Genomic DNA, 11,401 nt, shown 5'->3' with positions numbered 1-11,401 from the left:
ATTACTAGAAAATGCGTTGATCTAATACAAACATGAATAATAATGAAAGAATAGAAATCTCATGTCAATGCAGATAATCAAATACACACAGAGACAGGAAGCAAAGAGCAGGCGCTGTGAAGTGCATGGTTCTGCTCTCCAGTCCTGGGCTGTCCCGGGTTGGATCCTAGTTCTCTTTTCCATAAAGTCCCTTGTCCATACTTGCTGGTAATGTCACCTCCTGGAGCCTCTGCAATGCTACTGAAAGACCAAAACCCAAAAAGAGTTCAGAAGCCAATTCTTGCCCTTCTTGTACTATAAAAGTAAGAAACATTATTAATGAATGAAGTTTTGATTTTCTGCAACCTCCAAGGGGACTCACGCCAAGAGGCACCTTCCAGGATTGCTACTGCTAGTGCCCTGTCCCCAAGGCAAGCCACTGCTGACCCACCTCCACAGGAGACTCCAACTTTAGCAGGTAAGTCTGGTTTGGTCTCCTGTGGGGCCACTGCTCCTTTCCAGTGGGTCATGGTGCACTCAAGTTTTGTTTGTCCCCTTTGAGAATGGAGTCTTTTTCCAACAGTGCTTTGGAAGTCCTGTAACTAAATCCCACTGGCCTTCAGAATCAGATTCCCTGGGGATTCCCAGTCCCTTTGCCAGATCTGCAGGTTTGGAAGCATGACATAAGGCTCAGAACCTTCACAACAGTGGGAGAACTTTTTTGGTAGTATTGTTTTCCAGTTGGTTGGTTTCCCATCTGACAGGTATAGGATTTATTTTTATTGTGCTTGAGCTCCTCCTTTGTCTCACTGTAGTTTCTTCTTTGTCTTTAGATGTGGGGTACCTTTTTTTATATGGGCTCCAGAGTTCTCCTGGGGATGGTTTTCAACAGCTAGTTGCTATTTCAGTGCTCTCGTAGGAGGAGATGAGTGCATGTCCTTCTATTCCACCATTTTGAACCAGAAGCTAAGCCAAAACATTGATATTTGACCATATGAAATATGCTGAACTGTCTCATGCACACCCACCATATCTTTTATTCATAGCCATGGACATACATTTGGCTGAGATTTGAACAGAAGGTTAACTACTAGAAATAAGTATGTTGCCTGTCTTCAAATAGTATGATTTTCTAAGAAAGATTTTAAAAATCAAATGTCAATGTGCTGTACAGAAAATATTGTTATTGAGGCATATCCAAGTTCCTGCAGTAACAAGCCAGGGTTCATTTATAAAAAGTGATCAGCAAAGATCCCAACAATTTATACATTTCATTTACCATATTTCAACTTTTATTATTTAAGAATTTCCTATAGTTTGTACTTTTCAAAATCAAGGCCTTGCTTTTTACTTTTAAACACCCTTTCCCCACACATATCCTCCGTCAGGACCTTCTAACTGACAGTCCTTTAAATGGGGAGGAATTGACTCCCCAGAGCAGGAGCACGTCTCCATTTCTTATCCCACCCAGCATCCTGCACAATGGTAGGATACTGCTGGTCCTCAGGGGTGTCAATAAAAGTGTAAGTGTAATAATGATAATAATATTAATGATAAGATTAAAATAGTTTCACCAGTTAGACTGTTTGAAAACGACAATCTTGCTACATTTTTTGTGGGTTACTCTTGTCTTCTCAGGTGACCAGTATATTTGTTCTCTGGGCATCTCTTTAGTTCTACCTCAATTTCCTGCATCATTTAGTCCAGTTGATTTTTCTGTCCTATACTACAGTTTTCTCAGCTTTAAAATAGGGAGAAGGGAGTGGATATATGTGTATTTATAGTTGATTTAAATTGTTGTACAGCAGAAACCAGCAAAACATTGTACAGCAATTTTTCTCCAGTTAAAAACAAAATAGGGATAATGGGAATACTGTACTCCATTCAATATACCATGTCATGTTATGTACTCTATATGATGTTAATATAACAAGTTACAAAATTGTCTTAAATGGGTAGATTATATAAAGCATCAGGGACACATTAAACAGCTGTGAGCGTTGTTACTGTGACAGGTGTATACAAAGGTTTCGCCATTATTTCATGTCTACCCTAAAGATGACTGTGCCTTGTCTGTGCCTTGCTCAACTCTAATTTTTAATGCAAAAATTCTAGCTGTGCAAATTAGAATCGATTAATCTTTTCTAGGATTGTACAAAGCATATCTGCACATTTTGAAATTTTACTAGCAAATAAAATAATCACATGACTGTGCCAAGCACACCGAGATGTTTAGTGGGCATCAAGTCACCATGCAGTCAGCGCACTTGGCATACGAGATGCTTCTTAGGTAGGAAATGGTGTATTAAGTGCAAACCTACATTATGCTGAAATAAAAAACATCTTGATTATGAATTTTAAAGTAACTTATCTATACAAAATGACATTTTTTAAAAGTTAATAAAACTCTCCAATGAAAAACTATGTACAAGTTTTAAATCTTAACATAAGATCCTTAGTTAAAAGAAATGAGAAGATTAAAAGATTTTGGAAATTGAGATTAATTCCTTAAGGTAGCTACTGGGTCATAGGTTTGTCAAATATGGCTTTCGCTCAATTAAACTGAGATGAATAAAGAAGTAATTTTGAAAATATTACACATGATTTGGCTTCCACTGAAGCCAGGAACTTAAATTCTTGTTTTGGCATAAGGAAAATATTTAAATTTGTGTGAGTTTAAGACTTATCTATACATTTAAAAATATTTTTCAATTACTTGAATGTTACAGGAGAAATTACCATTTATATTAAATAAAATCATTTTCCCTTTCCGCAAGGGTTCTTGTAAGTCTCAGTCCTGCCCTCAAGGCTTCTCACTGGATGGTCCCAATATCTAGATGACTGTCTGGAATCTAGGTGCCTTTCCCCTTTCTCCAAATTAGTCTTTTTCCCCAGAAACAACCCAGAATCTGAAAATATACCACAACATGCTCAGATTTCCAGCCATCAATCGTAGCATAAACGGGCACCAGTGTAAACTGCTCTGGCTAAAATCTCCTCCGAGGAAGGGGAGGATGGACGCAGGAGCAGGTGCAGAAATCAAAGGCTCTGGGCAAAGCCACTGAAAGGCTCCCCTGGGCAGTCTGGCCTGAAAAGGAAGCTTCCTCACTGCTCCTGGGGCCCCAGGCTCTCCCTGGGCCCCGGCAGCACCTAGCTCAGCTGGAGGCTCCTGCCTACAGAGACTCCCTGGTTCTCCCTGTGGCTCTGGAGTTTGCGGTGCTGGACGTGGAGACAGGTCCACTGGGCAGGCAGGGAAAGCTGGTCTGTTACAGGGAGTTCTGCGGTGCCCTCCTGGTCGCTGGGGCGCAAGAAAGGCAGATTTGAGCACCTTGTTGAGCTGGAGCCCTGGGACTCAGTTTCAGAGAAGTGCTGAGTTTCGGGAATTTCTGGTCTCTCACAGGGTGGCAATGGTGATGATCACCATTCTCCAGGGGTGGAGAACATCATCCTTCTTGTCATCAGGGAAGGGGTTGGCATCTGGTGAGCTTGGGGATGTTGCAGATGTCAGGCTGTCTCAGCCTTTATACACCTGTTCCCAGCATCTTCCCGCAAATAACATCTTTGAATAGGTCAGAATTGTCACTTTCTGCACTTTTCTTAATTTTGTCTCCACTGAAAAACTTTTCCCTTCTATTCTGGGAATCAGAGAATATCACAGCTTCGATGCCTTTGTTGTGTTATTACACTGGAAATGAAATATACTCATGGAAAAGTATCAATTCAAAAGGAGATATTCATCTATATGAGTCGACTCAGCTTGAAAGAAAAACCTGAGGCTCAATCTCTCTTCTTTAGTCTAAAAGAAAATTTAGAGGTATGACTCCATAGTCTATTTTGACAGTTTTTAAAATCCACCAATTTTGAAACTGCCACATCTCTCTGCATTTCCTTTTTAAGGGTCTAATACATTAGGTTTCAGTTCTTCACAGTTATTTACAGGACCATAGCTCGTGTTCTACAGATATTAGTGGCATAATACCGGACATGGGTTAATTCACAGAGCTCTCTTCATTCTGTCACCAAAGTGTGCTGACTGCACACACATGTGACAATGTGCTTGGCGATGTGAATTCCAGGAGAGTCATGTGGGGGTGGTGTCTACCAGCCTGGGATCAGGGGAGAGGACACTGGAGGGAGATGAGGAGGAAGGAGGCAGCAGGAGCTCAGAGCAGCTGAGGGCCGGTTCTCAGAGCTGATGAAGAGGAGGGACTGGGAGGAGCAGGAAGGTCTACTCTCACACAATCTGGGGCTACTGAGTGTAGCCGACACCAGACGTTCATTTTCTGTTCTAAAACATCAAGACAACTTTAGTAGCAGCCACAGAGGACATCCTTTACCTCAAATAATACACAGTTTGCAAATTAGTAACCTCTTTCTTCCACCCTCAGTTCAACCAAGAGAAGCGTTGCCTGCAAGTTCCTTAACACAGTCAAGGGTCTGCTTGTTGAATTCCTAGTTCATTCTAGGAGACGGAATGCCTTCAGGACTGTGAAGAGCCCAGGAGCCCAAGTTTCCTCCCTTTTGAGCAGTGCCTTGTACATAATGGAGAGAAATCCTGCAGCACTTGAAGCTCTATGCTGAGGAGGAGATTCTAGGAAAGTTGTCTACTCTCCTAGAATTTTGATGTTTTGTTCCTGGCCAGGGAACTAGATCCTAGAAGCGACAGCAAAGACTTCCCATGCCACAAGTAAAGATCCCATCAGAGGCAAGGAATATCGAAGATCCAGCATGCCGCAACTAAGACCCGGCACGGCCAAATCAATACATAAAATAAATATTTTAAAATTCTTAAAAACCCGAAGAAAAACAACCCATCAATGTGATCATATCACAAGGTGGGATATTAGGGAGATTAGGGTTAGCAATCAATAATATTCAGATTTCATTTTTAATATCATAATTCTTGTTACCCAGACTAAGACCAGGATCCTTTGGAACCATTTCATTCCCTTTCATTCTAATTTTTTCAATGCAACTTCTCATTGCCCAGGTGGATTTGTCACAGATGCACAGCAAGGCTGGTCTCCTTGACCCTGTGAGAGAGGGTTAGTGTTCCAGCAACGGGGCTTCTGATTGACCGTCTCCCATGAGCTGGTGCGTGTGACTGCTTCCTTCTCCCCTTATACTGACCATATATGGATTAAAGGAAAGGAAAATCAGGTGGCTGGTCTTACAAAGCTGAGGGCAGTCCACAGACTCAGGACTCGGCCTTCCATGAGCTTTTATCAGAAGCAGCATGTCCCAGCCTTTCTGTTGTTCATATTGACCCGATCCTTCCCTTCTGCCACAGCCTAGGCCCCAGCTATGCTGCCCTGCAGTTGGCTAACCGAGACACATCACTGTGTCAGGGGAAAATCACTTCCCTTATTTCATATTCATGACAGTGAGAGTTTCCCTTGTTTTCTTGTTGCCCACAAAACAATAGTGCAATTTTACTTTCTAGCAAAATTACAAAGAGAAACAAACAAACAAAAAAATCTAACCTCTTGAAAGTGATGCAACCCCTTGGGCTTTCTTTACTTCCCTTTCTTGTTCTTATCTCATCATGAATTACAACCAGAGAAGGAGCATTCTCAGAGGAGACCGAAACAGAGGAACAGAGATGCCTGGTGGAATCAACAGCCTGAATAAACGACTGTAACTCAGTAGATTCTGTGACATAAGCTTCCAACAAGAGACAACACCAGCACTCAATCTCCTTCCTCCAGCTCAGAAACTCTGAGCAGAACAGGTGTTGAAGAGTTTAAGTAAAAGAATTGAATAATAAAAACTATACTTGGCAAAGTAGATATTATTTATCTACTAAAAGCAAAATGATTGCAGTTGGAAATTCCTTAACCAACTTACACAAACACACTTTTGCTCTCAGCATCTGAGCACTGCTGTTATTTTGGACACCTGGGGAAACTGGTCAGGAGAAGAGGAGGTCACCACCATGACCTAGGGTCCTTCATAGAAACACTCCAGGGGAGAGGGTGGGGTTTAGGAAAAGAATTTATTTTCACAACAAATAAACAAGCCCTCCACAGAAAGGAGATTTTCAAATCCACAGAATGTGGTGAGCCTGCCCTCAGGGAGGGAGTCCTGCTGGTGAGGAAGGGACTCACTCACTCCAGAGGACAGGCTGTGGCTCCATGCGATCTCTCCATTGTGAGTGAGGTGCTGCTGGGGAAACACAATTATCCTGGAATTAGAGTCTACTCACCCATGTTCCCTGAGAAGAACCAGGATTCTGGTGGGGGTACTGGCCCAGTCTGTGGACGACAACAGGTCTCCAGTAAGAAAATGGTGGAAAGAAACAGTGATGTCTGTAACAGTCCTGCCCTCATGGTTTCCTGAAGGGCAGGGATCTGCAGGAACGTGTTCCAGAAGGAAGAGAAATGTGGGAGGAGTTCAAGGACTGATAATAATGAGCCTCCTTTCTAGATCAAACACTAAAGAAAACTCATCATTTTTTTCCAAGAGCTTAACTGCCAGAGGGATCTGGTAAATCGCTTATAAATATGGAAACCATAGAGCTGACAGAGCCTGGCTTCCTATGGAAACTAAGAGGGAAAAATGGAGCCTAAGAGCAAGCCAACAATGTGTTCATGAATGAGAGGACAGCAACACTTATGAATGAGAGATAAGGGCAATAACGTGTGTAATTACAAATGTCTACCAATTCAGACTTAAGACAAAGACCTTTCTCATTTGATTGAAAAATATCCATTTGGATGGGTACATCTGAAGTCACTAGGAAAAGGCAAAATTAACAGTCTAGCAGGAACAAAATTTCTTTGACTGTATTGAAAATACATAACAGAAAACCAAAATAGGAAGTAAAAGTGTATAGAAATGATTAGAAAATGAAAACTACTGTGTTCCCTATTTAATGGCCTTGCTTAGAAAGCCTGGCATCAGAGAACCTACCTCAAGGTTCACCAGACGCCGTCTCCGCCAGGCCAGCAGCAGCCTCATCTTCCCCATGGCCTTCGTGCTCTCTCTACTGACGGCCCTGGTGCTGGTCAGCTACGGCCCGGGAGGATCCCTGGGCTGTGACCTGTCTCTGAACCACGTGCTGGTTGGCAGGAAGACCCTCAGGCTCCTGGACCAAATGAGGAGACTCTCCCCTCGCTTCTGTCTACAGGACAGAAAAGACTTCGCTTTTCCCCAGGAGATGGTGGAGGGCAGCCAGCTCCAGGAGGCCCAGGCCGTCTCTGTGCTCCACGAGATGCTCCAGCAGAGCTTCAACCTCTTCCACACAGAGCGCTCCTCTGCTGCCTGGGACACCACCCTCCTGGAACAGCTCCGCACTGGACTCCATCAGCAGCTGGACGACCTGGATGCCTGCCTGGGGCAGGTGATGGGAGAGGAAGACTCTGTCCTGAGAAGGACGGGCCCCACGCTGGCCGTGAAGAGGTACTTCCAGGGAATCCATGTCTACCTGCAAGAGAAGGAATACAGCGCCTGCGCCTGGGAAATCGTCAGATTGGAAATCATGAGATCCTTCTCTTCATCAACCAGTTTGCAAGAAAAGTTAAGAATGATGGATGGAGACCTAAACTCACCTTGACATGACTCTCACTGACTAAGATGCCACATCACCCTTGTACAGTTACCTGTGGTCATTTCAAAAGACTCTGATTTCTGTTTTAGCCACAAAATTTATTGGATTAGTTCAGTCAATACATTGTCAGTAGTAAGAAGACAGTAGATAATTATTCAGCTGCAGGGGTATCTGTCCATAAGCGATGACTGCCTTGGTGTTATTTATTTATTTTTATATTTAGTTAATGTTTCATCTCATATTTATATTTTCATATAAAAGATGTATATGTTAACATTGTATTAAAATTTAGAAAATATATTCTATTTCATTAAAATTGTAATTTGTTTTATTTATTAAATACTTATCAAGGTAAACTTCTTGAGGGTTTTTTTTTAACACCTAAATGCTTATTTTGTCTATATATATCTATGGCAAAATAGTATTTGTTCATTTTATACTATGGAACAGTTCTATGACTTTCTAGGAAATGTTTGTCAAAAGATGGAATTCTGGGAATTTTCTATGGGTGCAGTTGTCAGGACTCTGAGTTTTCCCTCTAGGGAGCTTTGGTTGGGAAACTAAGATCCTATAAGCTGTCAAGGGTGCTAAAAAGAAAAAAGGTATAAAGGAGATTTTGAAATTCGAGACAATGGTTAGTTTTGATGCCATAGGTGTAACTATTTTATAACTACTTATTACAGAATGGTTGATATAAATGTCTGAGGGAAGCAGTCCCCTCCTGCTGGAAAGCTGATGACATGCGGTGTTGATGGCCGCTCCTGACTCCTATTCCTCTGTCTCCCACCTTCTCCTCAGCCCTGCCTCCTCAGGACTGAGCAGTTCACCCCCTTACACAGCGCCTTCACTGCCTCCATCACAGGAGCTCCGCTCTGTGCTGATTTCTTCTAGCTGCACGGTTCAGAGTGGAAGCCACAGGAAGAGAGCACAAGTCTAAGGAGAGTTCTAGAAATTTCAAAACCTCTGAATCCCAGCTCTGCTAATTACCAGCAGTGAGACCCTGAAAAATATCATTATAGATCAATGATAACACTATAGATAACACTATAGATCAGTTTCTTCATCTTTAATATGGGAAATAAGAGTAGTTTTCACAGGATTACTGTTTGGATTCAATGAGTCCATATCACACAAGAGGCATCAAACGCTCCTGGCAGAAATCATCAGGACTGTGAGGATCACAGAGTGCCTGCCCTCAGGGAGGAGACAGGACAGCTGGCCTGAGACAGTGACTGGAAGGCGACACTGGAAAGGTGCTGGGCCCCCGGCAAAGGTATTTTCTTTTCACCTTGGGTGCTAGTTCCATAGGCTTTCAGTGTGAGAACTGTCCTTTGCTGTATGCTGAAGAGCAGTCCAATTTCTGGGTTTCATACTTCTAAAAGCATTCCTATGAGTTTGTAAGAAACTCTTTGAGAAAGAAGGATTAGTAGAAAATGTTTTGATCTAATACAAACACAAATAATAGGGAAAGAAGAGAGATCTCATACCAGTGCAAATAATCAAACACACGCAGACACAGGAAGAAAGAGCAGGCGCTGTGAAGTGCATGGTTCTGCCCTCCAGTCCTGGGCTGTCCCGGGTTGGATCCTAGTTCTCTTTTCCATAAAGTCCCTTGTCCATACTTGCTGGTAATGTCACCTCCTGGAGCCTCTGCATTGCTACTGAAAGAGCAAAACCCAACAAAGAGTTTAGAAGCCAATTTTTGCCCTTCTTATACTAAAAAAGTAAGAACCATTGTTAATGAATGAAGTGTTTGCCTTTCTGCAACCTCTAAGGGGACTCACGCTGAGGGGCAGCTTCCAGGATTGCTGCTGCTAGTGCCCTGTCCCCAAGGCAAGCCACTGCTGACCCACCTCCACGGGAGACTCCAACTTTAGCAGGTAGGTCTGGTTCTGTCTCCTGTGGGGTCACTGCTCCTATCCCCTGGGTCATGGTGCATGCAAGATTTTGTTTGTCTCCTTTGAGAATGGAGTCTTTTTCCCCCACAGTCCTGTGGAAGTCAAGTCAGATTCCCTGGGGATTTCCAGTCTCCTTGCCAGATCCACAGGCTGGGAAGCTTGACAGGAGGCTCAGAACCTTTACAACAGTGGGAGAACTTTTTTCGTAGTATTGTTTTCCAGTTTGTTGGTTTCCCACCTGGTGGGTATGGTATTTATTTTGTATTTGAGCGCCTCCAACCATCTTGTTGAAAAGACAACTTTGGACATGGGGAATCTTTTTTGGGTGGGCTCCAGAGACCTCCTCTGGATGGTTTTCAATAGCTAGTTGTGATTTCAGTGTTCTCAAAGGAGATGAGTGCATGTCCTTCTACTCTGCCATCTTAAACCAGAAACTAAGGCAAAACTTTGATATTTGATCATTTGAAATATGTTGAAGCATCTCATGCACACCCACCATGTCTTTTATTCAGCACCATGGACCTAAGAGATTTGAACAGGGGGTTAATTACTGGAAACAGGTATGTTGTCTGTCTTCAAATAGTATGATTTTCTAAGAAAGATTTTAAAAATCAATATGTCAACGTGCTGCACAGAAAATATCATTACTGAGGCATATCCAAGTTTCTGTAGTAACAAGCCAGAGTTCATTTATAAAAATTGATCAAAAAAGATCCCACCAATTTATACATTTCATTCACCATATTTCAATGTTTATTATTTTAAGAATTTCATATAGTCTGTACTTTTTAAGATCAAGGTCTTTCTTTTTAGTTTTAAACACCCTTTCCCCACACACATCCTCCGTCAGGACCTTATAATTGACAGTCCCTTAAATGGGGAGGAATTGACTCCCCAGAGCAGGAGCACGTCTCCATTTCTTATTCCCACCCAGCATCCTGCACAATGGTAGGACACTGCTGGTCCTCGGGGTTGTCAATAAAAGTGTAAGTGTAATAATGATACTGATAATTATGATGATAAGTTTAAAATAGTTTTACCAGTTAAACTGTTTGAAAATGACAATCTTGCTGGTTTTCTGTCTTTTGTGGGTTACTCCTGCCTTCTCAGTATATTTATTTGAGCATCTCTTTATTCTTCCTTCAGCTTCCTGCATCCTTCAGTCCAGTTGGTTTTCCTGTCCTATACTACAGTTTCTCAGCTTTCAAACAGGGATGTGGGAGTGGGTGGACGTGCAGTTAGAGCTGGTTTACGCGGCTGTACAGCAGAAACCAGGACAACAGTGCAGAGCAATTTTTCTCCAATTAAAGCTGAATGGGGACAATGGGGCTACTGTGCTCCGCTCACCACACCATCTCATGTGATGTCCTCTATGTGATGTTAATTTAACAGCTTACAAAATTATCATAAATTAGTAGAATATACATAGCATCAGGGACACATTAAACAGCTGTGAGAGTACTTATGTTCCAGATGTATACAAAGCTTCTGCTATTATTTCACGCCGGCTCTAAAGATGATTATGCCACATGTGTGTCTTGTTCAACTCTAATTTTTAATGCAAAAATTCTACCTCTGCAAATCTGAATAGGTTAATCTTTTCTAGTATTGTACTAAGCCTATCTACACATTTTTAAATTTTACTAGCACATGAAATGATGTCATAGCACACTGAGCTATTTAGTGGGTGTGGCATCAACAGGCCATCAGTGCACTTGGCATATAAGATACTTACCAAGTAGCAAATGGTATAGTAAGTGTAAACTTATATTATGTTCCAATCAAAAACATCTTGATTATTAATTTTAAAGCAACTTATCTGTATGAAATGACATTTTAGAAATGCTACTAAAATTTTCCAATGAAAAACTATGTATAAATTTGAAAGCTTAACATAAGGTCCTTGGTTAAAAGAAATGAGAAGATAAAAAGATTTTGAAAATTGAGATTCATTATTTAAGGCAGTTACTGGGTC

At 41.9% G+C, this 11,401-nt stretch overlaps 1 protein-coding gene across 1 annotated transcript; it reads left to right on the top strand.

The window, feature by feature from the left end:
• The first annotated feature begins 6,946 nt into the window (after nt 1–6,946).
• Nucleotides 6,947–7,534, top strand: LOC136148426 (interferon omega-1-like). The gene has a single exon (XM_065907958.1). The coding sequence runs from the start codon at nt 6,947–6,949 to the stop codon at nt 7,532–7,534; it is 588 nt and encodes a 195-aa protein (XP_065764030.1).
• The last annotated feature ends 3,867 nt before the right edge of the window (nt 7,535–11,401 follow it).

Source organism: Muntiacus reevesi, chromosome 17, assembly GCF_963930625.1.
Source record: "Muntiacus reevesi chromosome 17, mMunRee1.1, whole genome shotgun sequence".
In the NCBI taxonomy this organism is placed as follows: Eukaryota; Metazoa; Chordata; class Mammalia; order Artiodactyla; family Cervidae; genus Muntiacus; species Muntiacus reevesi.
Note: the sequence above shows the minus strand (reverse complement) of the source record. Positions and strands in the feature narration are given on the sequence as shown.